This window comes from Hoplias malabaricus, chromosome 17, assembly GCF_029633855.1.
Source record: "Hoplias malabaricus isolate fHopMal1 chromosome 17, fHopMal1.hap1, whole genome shotgun sequence".
In the NCBI taxonomy this organism is placed as follows: Eukaryota; Metazoa; Chordata; class Actinopteri; order Characiformes; family Erythrinidae; genus Hoplias; species Hoplias malabaricus.
In genome coordinates, this window is record NC_089816.1 from 10,142,978 (window position 1) to 10,158,280 (window position 15,303).

General features: G+C 36.8%; 1 protein-coding gene across 2 annotated transcripts in view; it reads right to left on the bottom strand.

The window, feature by feature from the left end:
* The window catches only part of klhl4 (kelch-like family member 4), a 39,187-nt gene extending 24,109 nt beyond the window's left edge, over positions 1-15,078 (bottom strand). Inside the window, exon 1 of one of the 2 annotated variants that reach the window (XM_066648890.1) lies at positions 14,887-15,078. Coding sequence is in view for 1 of the 2 variants with exons in the window: in XM_066648889.1 (XP_066504986.1) it covers positions 10,724-11,148 (425 nt within the window). In the remaining variant the exon portion in view is untranslated. Of the gene's footprint in view, positions 1-10,723; positions 11,487-14,886 lie in introns of those variants that run through there. The other variant, XM_066648889.1, reaches the window with a different exon arrangement.
* Positions 15,079-15,303: the final 225 nt, after the last annotated feature.

Genomic DNA, 15,303 nt, shown 5'->3' on the forward strand with positions numbered 1-15,303 from the left:
GGTGAAGATGGGGTCTGTATAAGGAGATTAAACTGGCAAATTGTGCGGTAAGGGGATTCGCAGGGTCTGCAGCTTCTGCTTTGGTATTCTCTGCTCTACTGTGTTGCTGTATGTTGCTCCACAGGAATCAAGAAACTGCTGTACCTGAGATTACACTGAGCTGCTAACACTCAGGGTGCTATATCACTGTGCTGAAGCTGCTGTTTTTGCAATTTTTTTCTTGAAGATGATAAGTTTGTTGCTTGCTTAAAATGTAGAATTAACTGATCTTTCTAGCTGCCAATACTAGTGTTTAATAATGCATTGTGATATTGTAAAGCAGAACTGTGACAGTGTGTATCATTGTCTTTCTTGTTATTCATTGTTTAAAGAAAACGTTTACAAAACATCAACATGTAAACTCATGGGCCCAGTTTTTTGAATGTAGTCATATCTTGGACAGTACTTTAAAAACCAACCTATTACTAATACTGTTATCTAAATTGAAGGGTATATGTCACAATACAATAATGTCTTTTGTAGTAGTATAACATTTTGTATGGTACATTAGATACTGTCCCCTCCAGGGTGTGTTCCTGTCTCACTCCCAGTGATTCCGGGTAGGCTCTGGACCCACTGTGACCCTGATTTGGATAAGCGGTTACAGACAATGAATGAATGAATGCATGAGCATTAGATACTACATCGATTGTTGTAGCAGTTGTTTTTTTATTAGGCAAGTAAATTTGGTCTCTCTGTTTTTACAAATGTCACAGTTATGTGTGTTAATGTTTATGATTACTGACAGTATTCACTACTGTATTTTAAACACCAAATCCCATGAACCTTCTCTGCTGGTTTAGTAATGGTAGTAAACCTGTCTATTAAACAAAGTCCAACATAATAAGAGTATTATAAACAATACAAGTAAAAATATTATAAGTGCATCAGTAAATCCAACTATGATTAGACCACATGGTGGTTACTATTTTACTGAGCCTGATGAGACAACTATCTTAACAATACATCTACTTGTACTTGAATTGAGGAGTGAAAAGTTATTTTATTCTGTTAGACTGCACTGCACACATTTTCAAACAAACCCCAAAGAATCCCACCAGCCAAAACCTTGTGCCAAAAGCATACAAATGATGAAAGGGATTTTCAGGGTATCTAGCTATCGAGCCCTGGCTGTCACTCTTGTTCTTGCTGCCTTATTCAACTGGGAATAAGCAATACTACTATGCTTTCTTTGAGTGCTTGGCTCTATCATCTATTGTCTCTTTGCATTATGCACTGTTCATCTGCTCAAATCTCTGTGTAATTACTGAGTAAGGCAAAAGACATGAAAAGACAACTCCAGTACATCTGGTGTCAAACAGGGCAAAACTAAATTATTGTAATTATTTTTATTATTATTGTGATTAACATTGGAAGAAAGGAAGATTGTAATTGTAGTTCTAAGCTCTTACTGTAACATCAGTCTGATTTCCCTAATATATCCTCCAAAGCAAATTAAGTCAGATATTTATGATGTGCATACATCATGTTTTTTCCTATAATACGGCCTCAACAGCTGCCAGTTAAGGGCTGCTACCAATAAGGCTGAGGCTAATGGGCATGTGAAAAAGCAGAATTATAATTTGATTGGATGTTAAGCTCCCCACAGCGTTAGCAGGCTTTAATGCTTGGCTTTACTATGTTCAAATTCAAATGACAAGGAATCATGACACATCAATAATTCTGGTAACAACTACATTTCAGGCAGCAACTGATAACTTCAGCAATATATTAAACTTTGCTCCTCAAAATGAATATGCATATGCATGCCTTTTCAGGGCGGCATGGTGGCGCAACAGGTAGTGTGTCACTGTCACACATCTCCAGGGCCCTGGGATTGTGGGTTTGAGCCCCACTTTGTTGTTTTCTCCCTGTGTTTGTGTGGGTTTCTTCCGGGTGCTCCGGTTTCCTCCCATGGTCCAAAAACAGGTGGATTGGCTATTCAGAAGTGTCCATAGTTGTGAGTGGGTTTCCTCCGGATCCACATTATGAGTGTGTGTTGCCCTGTGAAGGATTGGTGCCCCCTCCAGGGTGTGTTCCTGCCTTGCGCCCAGTGATTCCGGCCAGGCTCTGAATCCACCGCGACCCTGAACTGGATAAGCATTTTCAGACAATGAATGAATGTGAAACAGATTCATCTGGACGTCTACACAGAATCATTGGGTGCAAAAGCAGTGGATGAAAAACTAGAGGAGAGCGAACACAAATAGTAGAGCTACTCTCTCAGACTTTCTCAGATTCTCAGAGAATTTCTCAGACTCATCTTTATTGTGAAGCATCATGGTAGGTGTGCCATTTTTAAAAAAAACTCCAGTAGCAATGCTTTGTCTGATCCTCTGATATAATGCAGCCCTAACATGCTACCCCCACATCAATATAACTGAAGTGCTGAGAATGATCCACCACATAAATCATTCCTTCTCTGCGGTGGAACTTTGCATAATGTGAACTTATATGGTAAGTGAAGTTGATAAAACACGTGTAGACACAAGAGGGTCATTTTAATGTTATGATTGGTTGATGCATTTGTTCATTTAGATGTCTGTTGTATCATATCTACACTCACTGTACTCTTTACAACTTGTGGTGGCAGGGATTTATGCCTATAATCAGGACTGTATATAAAATCTAAATGAGGTCAAATGATTGATGACAATTCACATTTTGAATGGAGCAATCATTTACAAACATTCGTAATTTTGGGGCATTTTAGGCAGGGTTACCATTTGCTGTTTTTCTGTGAATGCATTCAGGTTTTTCCTAAGCACCTGGTTAGTCATCAAGTCATCTATAAGCTCCAGATCTGAAGCACGCTTGGCAGGAATCAGGCTGAAAAAAGCCTGTTTTCAGTTGGAAACTTGAAAAATGGTTCATTATAATAATTTCCCTGTTTGAGTTTTTTGGATTTGTTGAAATTTCAACCAGGGTGCAAGGCTGTTGTATCACATCACTCATGTGGAGTGCTTTTCTTCTCACAAACAGCAGGAATCATTCATATTTCTGCCATGTTAAAACACTTTCTGAATATAGCTGTCTAGCCGTGTTTTGCATACTCTTGTATGGTCAGTGGATCTGAAAGAATGGCAGTGAGTATAGAAACAAGATGGTCCTGATGTTATGGTTGACCAGTGTATAACCAAGTGGAGAACCTGTGTTCTATCGTTAAATATAGCACGGGCAAAAACATTCATATATTTATGTATTTAATATATTTACTGTTACCATTCCTCTCATAGTATACATACTACTCTGACATCCCCTCTTCATGTAAATGTAATTTCACCGAACCTGGACAATGACTTTCATGGTGTCAACATTTTATGAACACATAAACCATGAATCTCTTCTTGAAATGAAGCTCAGAGATCACATATGATTTACTGCTCCCACTGGGACAAGATAGTGTCATTATTTTCCAAGGCAATTGAGAGGGAATTGAGATATCATTCACAGTAACAGCTGCTGACTCAAACCTCTACTGTTCTCCTTATTAAAGGGTCAGGGCCAAAACTCCTCTCACGTACAGTGCTTCATCAAAAGGAGAGAAAGAGGTTTTGTCGGTAAGGGCAACTCGGTAGAGGACTTAAAACTAAAGAGGTTTCAGTTTCAGCGCAGTAACAGTACCACACAAATGAGTCTATTATTCAGTGGATGGTTCAGCAAAAATGCCAGTGACACTTAACCTATAATAATTAAGGAAAACATTACTTGTGCGCAACAAATTATGTTCATGGGTTTTGGGTAAAAACATCATCCATCTACATTATATGTGATCTGTTCTATATTTTCTGAAAGATTAACTGTCCCCCAAATGAAGGCAATTCAATTTCATGATTGTCCTGTAAACATCCATTGATAATGCAGTATTCCTTTTGTACTGTCTCAGACCTTCCAGTTTTCTCCCGTTCCAGTCTTTCAGTTTTCTGCTCAAGGGAACTTATCTCACTGTGATTCCATTTCATCACAGTTTGTACTTTGATCCATGCAACCAGTAAAGTCAGATATCACTGTTCATTTTCAACTAGATAGCAAAAGAGACCTTAAATTTTGACATTTTCCATTCTGCAAAATTGAAAACCAATGAACTGAGTTTAATGCCAATGATTAGCAAAATATAATAAGTAAAATGGTTCCATAAAACACATTTTAGCAGTGTCTTATTCAATTGCACTTATTTCATTTAATGCCCTACCATTCAAATGTATACACTGCATTTTTTTTTATTTCTTCCTAATTTATTTATTATTATGTAAACATAGTCATTTGGAATTGTGTTAGGAAATGGCCAATTAAAAAGAATTCCATCAAGTTGAATTATTCCAAATGGCCACCAGATATGGTTTCAAATACATTGCCAATTGTTTTACATTAGTTCTGAGATCTTATTTTTGCTGATTTTTTTTCTGCAAAATACATTCATAAAAAGGAGGTATTTAAAGGCATTTGTGAAGGCAAACTAGCTCAACACAAACACATATAGTGGAGTTGAGAGAATGGGCAGTGAGTCTAGACCAAGGAGGTGGTTATATTCTAATGGCTGATGGTGATGGATGTGAGTATATATTAGATTTAGAGACCCAAAGTTTCTGTTGCCACACAACAAACCATTGTTAGTGACTTTGCTCACATCTCAGTGACTGAAAATAAATTCAGTGGAAGTCCCCTTTAAGCACTTCTGGAAGGGTGGTACCAGCACTGAGGACATTTTTGATTGCTCTGTGATTTCATAAGTGAGCTCAAGATGAGATATTGTGTTTGCTGATGTTGCTGTAGTCCGTGTGACACTGTTGCTAGTCAACCTGCTGTCAGCCCCGTAAAACAGATAACTCTCACAGGTATAGGGGCTGTGAACTCCATATATTGTCATATATTTTGCCTATAAATTCCATATATTTTTCAAGGAAAGTGTGGAAATCATATTGCATACTCCCGGTGGTCATGTTCTTTAAAAAGAGCTGAAATATACATTTCACTGGAGTAGGCGCTTGATGTCACTACTGAAGACATGCCAAGGTGTCAGATTATGAATAGTATGTCTCTTGAGTGCTTGTGTAGTTTGAGGATCAAGATGAGATCTCTAGTATATTGTGGCTTTCCACATTCATACAATAAAAATGTAGAACAGCAGCAACCATGTAATACACTGGACAACAAGTACAGAATCTTTAGAACATATCTGATTCCATTGCTTAATGGAATGCCTCAGAGTATAATATCAAATTCTCAGTTTTGTCACATAGCAGCAGGGAAAAGACAAACCCTGCCATCTTTTCCTCTGGGATCCAGCTACAGACAGTACATAGAACAGCTGGAACCTTATCCTCAAACTCAGTTGCAGACTTCACCTCTGTCCTTCCAAGCACTGCTTTTAACGGATGCACACTGAGGGGTACTTCGGGGGCATTTTGAGAGTGAACAGTGCTCATCAGCATGAAAAGAAGAGAAAATTTATCATGTCTCCTACTGAGACTGGTGTTCTGGATTATGACAAATTATGCATTTCCACTTTATGATGTGGAATTTAATGGGAAAACCCAGCTGGCACAGCAAATTGGTGTGAATCTCTTTATCAAGACCACATCTGCTCAGCAGCCATGGAACATGCATCTAAAGATTCATCATATGCTACTGCCCTGAACTCCATCCAAATTAAGTCATTTACCATAACTAAAAAAAAAGCTGATTGTGCAACTCATAAAGCTTTCTTTAACAGATGCCCCATGATGGATGCATTGCAGTTAAAGCAGCTTCATAAATAAAAAGACCGGGTTTCTCAATGATCATTGCTTAAGAATGTTCAAATCTGTAGCTAGATTGACAATGGTGAGAAAAGGCAAAATGTCTTTCAGATCACATTTTTTAGTTAATTTGTATTGATCTAGGAGTAAATCACTTAATAGGTACTCATACACAATGACAGGATTTCAGTTATCCAGTTAAAATGTCAAATCAATAACTAGATAATCAGATCTACATTCCACCAACTTCACCAGCAGGTGAGAGTCAACGTCTAGTACATTTTGCCCTGAAGCTGATCAGTCCCACTCCCTCCATCTTCTGTCATATTAGCATTTGCAGTGCATTCACCCTCTTTTTCTATCTGCCTCTAAAAAAGAAATATAGAAATAAAAACTTTGAACAATTTATGCTGAATAATTCACGAAGCCCAGGCCTGAACCCTGGCAGAGATATTATAAATGTTCAAAAGTAATACTTTCATATTGTATGAATTTCTATGGTGATATTCTTTCTGTTTGGAATCCAAATTGATTTCTGCAACAAAATATTTTATTTATTATATGATGCTTCACAACCAATTCAAGCCAATTTAAATCATAAATTTGCTGAAAACCCTTTAGCTGACCTATCATTTATACAATGTATTCAGACTTATATAATCTTCCTATTCACCTTCATGTTCAGATCACTGCTGGAAAACCCACAGCAGGTAACAGCCTGGTTGGCTTTGATATTCAGGAATAACAATATTACCAAACTAATACACACTGTGAACTCATCCCTGCTTCTAGAAGGACATTTATTGTTGTTTTTTTAAACAGTCAAAGCCACATAGGGAGTAGCTGAAAAATTAAACAGGGAATAATGTATTTGGTAAATGGCTCTCAAGTGCTCAACAAAAATAATTTATTTCCTCTAGCCTTTAGGTACAAGTTTAATTTATTTTTGGGTAATATTTCTGAGATGAGATGTAAGATAATCTAGTTGAATACAGAATTTAAAAAACAAATGAGTCAACTGAATGGTAGTGGTTTGAAAGAATGTGTAAGTGCCAAGAAGCCATTCCTGAGAAAATACATTTTAAAAAATTAAATAAATAAGCTACAGTTGTTTTTAGAATTATGGACTTGCCACTCCAGAAACTCAACTTCACTGAATGTGTTTTTGAATGCTGGGGTCATGAGTAGCAATACATTAAACAGATAGAAAAATTGAAGATTCTGTGTAATGTTCTGCTAATGATTTCTGTTCCCTGAAACTGAGCATGTACTCAATGACCATTGTGACTTGGAATCAAATAAATAAAGAATATTCTGATTTTGCACAGTACTGTACTGTAGAAATCTAGCACTACCACCATCCCCTTCTCTGCAAATAAGTATTTGCAAATAAGTATTTAAAAAAAGGATTTGTTTTACTCCATTGAATGAATCTAGCATGAATTTGATAGGATAGACATTTATTTATATTTTTATTATAAGCCTTTTGTGCTATGACTTCCCAAAAGTCAAGAAAATGTCATAACTTTTTATGCAGCATTTCATGCAGGACTGCTATTCATATGTGTGGTCTCCACATATTGAACAGTAGGTTGAGATTACTATCTCACTGCAGTACATTTTACAGAAAGCATCAGCCCTATTTACCTTCAGTTCCAAAATGTATCAATGCACTAAAGCCTCCTTCTCAATTAGCTTTCACACACTAGCATTTAATGTTACAGGAACACAATAAAATGCATTTCACTTCCTGCTTATTTCAGCAAAGCCTCAGTGGGCTGTTATTTTCAGCCTCTTGGTGAAAAAGTGTGGAGAGGGACCTGATGGTCATGCATTAGTTAATAAATCACACACTTGTGCATAGCTACATCACTGTGCTGAAGAGACATTAAATCACCTTTGTGGCCTCATTTCCATTACGGTGTACAGTGAAAACAACAACTTAAAAACATTGACTTTAAACAAGCTTAACTTCAGTAGACTAGTTTTACATAACATATAAAATATATATATATATATATACATATATATACATTTGTGAGGTAATGTTTGAAAATAAAACAATATTTGATTTGATTAGTTTTAACATTGGCAAACAGTTCTCGCCTCTCCTCTTCTCTAATACTGAAGTTCTCTAAGTACTGAAGCTTTTCAGGATGCTGGTTTTAATAACACTGATGTAATGTCATTTGCTCTGCTGAGGTTCACAAGGCCATATCAGTCAACATTGAAGGCCATTAACACCATGTAGGCTTTTAGGCCATTGTAGTAATTGCCATGTGCTTTTAGAGGGTCAAGCCATCATAATGGCAAAGAGCTTTACTGGTAAATAAATATAAGTGAGAAGTGGATCACTAAATGTTTAAATAATCTTGCCAGTTTGCCTGCTGTATTTGATTGGCCTTGACCTGACTTGCCTCTTTTCCTATTAATAATATCACTGTAAAATTGCAAGCTATTTAAGTATAGAAAGGTATATTAGAAATATTGATTTGAGATTTCCCTGGATGAGCCCTTGGAAGTTGCCTTATCGTAGTGATATGCATGCAGTTTTTAGTGGTCTACTGGCAAGTATGCTAATGGAAATGGTTAAAATAATAAAATAAAATCATGTTATTCAGGGAGAAGGCAGTAGCTAGCAATAATTGCACCACCTGGCACAATGATCACATTAAAAAAAAGAATCACATTACAACAAAGCTTCAACAGTTACTAGCTTCCATATTTAAAATGCTGGTTATTGTATTTGTAAAACATGTGCTTGATGCTTATGCTGATATTTGACCACTGACCACAGAGCTCATTAATATAATTAATTTTATATGTGACCATTGACCTCTTTTATACTGTGCACAGCAAGGCACTTTGAATTTCTACTTGCACATTCTGTTATGATCCTGAGGTTTGTCTGTCAATGAATCAAAGGCAACATGTATAAATGATGTACACTCTGTTAATGTTTGCTTTTATGTCAATATAAGTGACCTACTGATGAACTGCAACAAATCTACAGTACCATTGAACATATTTTAATAAGGACTATGCAGAGGTATTGTGCCTATATCAGTGAGCATCAATCTATTGTACAGTGTGTGCAAAAATTACAAGCCTATGACAAAGCAAAATTTCAGCTAACATTGATCATTATGCTATTGCTGTTGTATTTATGTTTATTCCAGATAGTGGATTTTAATATATATTTATAAATGAATGAGTGTATGGTTTTTTCATTATTGTTTAATATTATGCATTTAAAGCTTTCTTTATGAGCTTATTCTGTTAAATTATTATAAACGACTACAGAAATATATTTCCAGGTCAGCCATGTCTTTTTCCTCTTCCTCTTGGGGAGAATGTGTTTACATCCTGCCAAAGCATGCAGTGACCTCACACTAGACACAGTGCATTAGAGTTGCTAACAGAGGGAAAAATAAGCAGGTATTTTCTCCTGAGGACAAGGCACTTAAGGGATGAACATTAGCAGCAGTATAAGCGTTGCTTTATAATCTCATAAATTTCTATTGCTACAGTAAAGGAAAATATAACAGGTTTTTTTTCTGAACAACACTGATACATAAATATCATCCTCTGTATAGATAATTCATGCTTTTGCCCTTCACAGTTTTATAGCTCTAGCACTAGCAGTCTCTGGTGTAATAGTGCTTTCTCTGCAACATTTAAAACTCTGAGCATGAATGCATTAACATGCGCCAAAATATTCGTGCTGCAGGTTATGAAAATGCAGACATGTAACGAACAGGCCAAAACTCCCTGTGAATGATGCTGTATCTTACAGTATTTGTTATCTTTGTGATAAAAGCTTGAGCCTGGGCTGCCTCTGCGGCTGCCAGTGAGATGTCTGCCTAATGAATAATTTATCCTGGGATATTTCAGAGAGCTGTGTTTCTACGCCGCGTGTGCCATGTGAATGAACTATCCCCAGGTGAGCAGTGGTGGCAGCTGCATGGTGGACTTGATTGGAAAATGATATTGTCTGAGGACAAAGCCAGCATGTTAGCAGTGCTGGTGAGTAGTAAACACAGTGAATGAAAATAAAACAAACCTTCTGATTAGTGGATTGGTATGAGTAGCATAATCAGCTTGAGGGAAGTGGTGGTTAAATTCTGTAGTCTCTACATAATGCTGGTTAAACCACTCAAAGCTGACACTCCATCAGGCTTACTGTAAATCCACATGGTGCTATAATAATAGCTCTGTGGTACATCTCTGCTCAGCACAGACAGTCAGTTCATTATGGTGTGCAATACATTTTGGCTTTTTTGTAGGGAATACTGCACCTGTGCTTCATGCATAAAAGTAATATATCCAAATTAAATCCCTATCATGAATGTGTATGCTGTAATAATATACCTGGTCTACTGCTCGTAATTAAGAAATACTAATCAATTGCTTGCTCCATTAAAATAGCAAAATTGTCTGTGTCAAAATATTTTGACCTTTGATGTGTATTGTGAAAATATCCCAATTGTGATATAATATTTTTGCCATTTTTCCCACTGAAAGAAAAAAGGTATTAATCTGTCACTGGAATGGTACCCCTTAAATACCTGCAATGATAACCTAAATATTACTGCCAGTGAGTTGTACTATATTGCATTGCAGATATATTTTTAAGTTGACTCCAATAGCCTCATCTTCGCTCCAGACTCATAATATTTCCATTAAAAAGGGTTCAGTTATGAAAAGGTATAATATACAGCATTGTCCACTGGACAGTAAAATTTAGTGTACATTTAAGGTACACAAATGAACATTAAGACCATTGTTTGTACATAGATGAATCAAAAATATACTCATGCAGTATCTTTTTCTGACATTGTTTCACCAGCCATAACTTAAAAGCTTCCTCTCTCAGGTTAGCTTGACAGCTGTGGTTGCATCTTCACATGTATGTTTCTATTTCTGCTTCATGCTATTTTTTTTACCTGTCTGTGGCTTCCTCCTCGGAGGGCTCTTCTGGGTTGTTCTTCACATGCTCTTGGCTGCTCTTGCCATCCTCTTTCCTGGCACTGGTGGGTGATGTGTTCTTCGGAGAGTCCTCGCTGGCTCGGAGGTGCTGGATGATGTTCTGCTGGTGCCATGATTGATTGCCCGGCCTTACGTAGACAGGTGTGGGGCCAGGGGTGGGAGCCAATATGCTGTGCACTGGGCTGTTGCTTTTGCGAAGTCCTCCTCTGTCCCGGGAGTGACTCTTCAGGCGGCTCTGGACCGGTGTTCCTCTGTGATCGAAGCCCTCCTGCTGGATGTAGCTCCCATTCCCAGCCGACGTCTGTGAGGAATGACTGAACCAGCGCCAGCGAAGCCTGAGGATCTGCTTCACGTCAAACTCCTTCTTCCCTGACACAGACATCCTCTTTGCCCTCAGTGCGATGCCCCGCGGTTCATGGAATCCTGGCAGAAAATGAGGCGAACAGCCTAAGCCCTGGCTTCAGTTTTTGCTCAGCTTTCCTTCTTTTGTCTTTTGTTACTGCTTGTGGTCAGAGAGAGAACAGTCTGCAGCTTTTGTCTGAGCTTACTCTCTCTCCCCCCACCTCTCTTCAACTCCCGTCTGCTGCTCCTGGTGCTCAGCTATAGCACATGCATGATGTACTCTGCTTCTATCGCCTTCTTTCCCTCACTCTGAGGCTCTTTGGGTGCACCGAAAAGAAGACGAAAGGAGCACCTCCAGAAGCCCTGCCCACTTTCCAGCTGTGGATAATGCTGAAGCAGAGGTCAAATTTCAGTGAAGTAAATCATGTAACATAGGAAGGAAAAGCAGCACAAGCGCTATCTTCTTCCAGAAGCAGCATCCTCTTCCCTCTAGCTTATACTTGGCTTGTCGCTTTTATTCTTGCACACATGCACACCCACACTTGCGCTATCTCTTTCTCTCTCTCTCTCTCTCTCTCTCTCTCTCTCTCTCTCTCTAGCTCTCTCTCACACACACAGTCATCACACACATACACACAGACACACACACATACATGTGCTGCACAGACTCCTCATCTGGTGAAGTCCCATTGGAGACAGGCTCAATCTCTCAGTGCTGGAAACCGTGCAGAAAAAATTACTGCCAACCTTAAGCCAAAGTGATAACTAAATATTAGGTTCAAATGTCAGAAGAGACTTTAAAAACACATATATATATATATATATATATATATATATTCAATTATTATTTTTTCAAAATAATACCCCTTTAGACTAGGGTGTTCATAAGGTTTCATGACCACTGACATAAACCTGCTTAAACACATAAACATTTCAAGTAGGTATCAACTGTCATAAAGGTTATATATGACAATTTTGCTGTCATGTTAATGTCGGTAAGTGACATTGATTTTTCTTTCTGACATGATGTTGTCATGGCCCTTTCTAGAATCAACCTAACCTACCATATTATAACAGAACCAGTTACCTAATGCTGATGATGGGAGATGTAGCATTATTAGAGAATTATATCACTGTATCATACACTGTTCTATTAAATATGTTGTCATAACCTGCTGTGTAATGACAGATAATGGATAATGGATAGGTACATATTTATGTAGGACTTTGTAGTTGTCATGAACAGCTTATGTAGGTGTCTTTTCACCTCTGAGCTGAACTCTACCCTACAGGAAACTACATTTTTTAGTAGTATACACCAATCAACCACACATGGTCCATTCTCTCAGCTCCACTGACCATACAGGATCACTTTGTAGATGTACAAATGCAGATTTTAGTTCCATTATTGCACTCCTAATATTCAATTCACTATGAAGCCCTGTATCGATAGGTAGGTATGGGTTCTGCTCATGCTGGTTTCAATATAGTGATAGTGTGTGTGTATTTAACGACTCTCTCTCTCTCTCTCTCTCTCTCTCTCTCTCTCTCTCTCTCTCTCTCTCTCTCTCTATATATATATATATATATATATATATATATATATATATATATATATATATATATATATATATATATATATATATATATAAAATGCAAAATATGTCTATGGTATTGTTGTATATCTTGGAGCAGTCTGAATGCATCAGTGTAGTGAGTGTTAAACACGCCCGTTTCCCTAAAAATTCTACAACAATTCCAGGATGCAGTCTCAGGTTGCATCAGTGCTAGATTTTTTCCAAACTTTAAGGTTTAACATTAAGAACTTCCATTGCAGACTAGATATGGCCACATACAAACTAAAAGAAGTTGTGCAAACATCCTGTGTCTCCTGTGTGTGACATCTCAGTAGCTTGATGTATTATTTAAGATAATTTATACAGGGAACAGCAGGGAGTAGGGGGCACATGTCTGGGATAGATGGATTTACTTTTGTTTGGATCTATTCAGTTATGACTATAGGCTTATATGAAGAATTTATATTGCTTATTTCCGTGATGATTGCCTGCTGCACCTCCATTTTTTGTTTGGTATTTTTATGTATTTCACAGTCATGCAGGGAAAATACAAATTAATCATGTTCTTCAAACAATTTATTCCTACTAGTTTGAAAATGTTATGAAATTGATTGTGTTCCTTTAAACAGCCAACAAATAAAAGTGCCATCTCACTTAGTATGGTAAATTATTTATGTTTTTATCGTTACACTTATAAAGCGACTTTCTAGATATCCAAGGACACTTTACAGTCAACACTGGTCAGAATGCCATTCCATTCAACACTCAATTCACACACACATGGGCGAGAAGCGACAGCCAAACGCGCACAGCATACTCTTAACCAGGAACGACTGTTCACCTGGAGGACTGCATCGGGCACTAGGGTTTCACCCAGGACAGAGCGCCAATCCATATCTGTGCACACACACATTCACTTACAAATACAGACATTCATTCACATACACACTCATTCACTCACACCAGGACAGTTATTTCAGAAACCTCCAATTCAGCTAACCTCCATGTTTTTTGTTTTTTTTTTGTTGTTTTTTTTTGGACCGTTATGTGATGTATACGTATGAATTTACAGTATATTATACTCTGTGCACAGTAGTATAGTAAAATATCACATTCAGTGTTTTTTGTATTTATGTTTTTATATTTTTACATTTTATATTTATATATATATATATATTTATATATATATATATATATATATATATATATATATATATATATATATATATATTATATATTGTTTTTTTTTTCACGTGTCTGTTTTTTTTTTTTGTTTGTTTTTTTCACATGTCTGTAGAACCATAGGTGAAGCATGAATAATATTATTAGCTTCTCCAGGAAAATAAATAAAAACTGCATAACCAAAAATGAACTGCAAAGATAAAATATTTGTATACCAGCTTGGACACCTCTGTTAAGGTTTTATTGATTTTTTATATGAAAATAAGTCCAGTCATTATCTACAGAGAATACACATCACATATGCATTTTTCTGTAATGTTTAATATGCTGATTCTGTTTATCTCCTGAAATTAATATATGTACAAGAGACACATTTTTTTCGGTATATCAGATTGAGCAAGTGAAAAATTTTGCATTAAATTGCCTAGAAGTTTTTTTTTCTGTAGAGGCGGCTTACTTTTTCACTTGGAAAAATTAGCGAAACATTTAATTTGATCAGTGGCACCCGAAAGTTGCATACTAATATCCATATTGTCACTAATAATCCACTGGAATAAAGAGATCTAAATGAGGTCTAAAAGTCTAAGCATACCATAAAAGTAACTAGCAAAGAATGCTGGCAAGTTTATTTACATAGGTTTTCTTTGTAATCTCCATATTTCTCAAATTTGTAAGAATGTGATGTAAAGTTATCTTAGCTTGTGCAGAGCTGATAAAGTAAGTTATACCATATATATATATATATATATATATGTGTGTTTGAAAGATATTTGCTTGAATTTAAAAGGATGGAAACCTGACAAATATCAGGTCTCAATAAATCTAATACAGCAAATTTAAAGTTATGTACAAGTAAAAATAAATATATTCATTTTAGAAGCATGCTCATATTCATTGTACTACAATATGATTACTTGGTTGGTTTGCAGTATAAATGTTAGCCTATATTACTGTCTCTGCAATGACTAATTTCAGACGTATTATGCATGACCAGTTAAGAGCGAAAAATGAAGTCTTACCTTAAAATGTTACAATACAATGGGTCTGTTTATAAAAAGTATTTCTTGTTATAAATAGCACAGAATAAACTAGGCACGGTCTAACTCTGACTGGCTTGCATAGTTTTAAGAAAATCTAGAGAGTTCTCTCCTTTGCTCTGCATTTCTCCGCTCTACGGACAATCTGCAAGCTACAAACTATAATGTTAGCATGTTAGAAAGGAAATCTGCGCCTTCCTCAGCGCTGACCTCAATGGCTGGGTTTGAACAACCAGGAAATCTGGCATCATTTCCTGTTTTCTTGGCTCTTGTCTCCTGTACCATGAAAAAAAAAAAAACAACTAGCTAACTTTGGACTGTAGCAAATTCCTCACACACAGGACTGAAATCTGATGACTGATTTATTGAAAACATTCATTAAGTGAACCTTGTTATAAC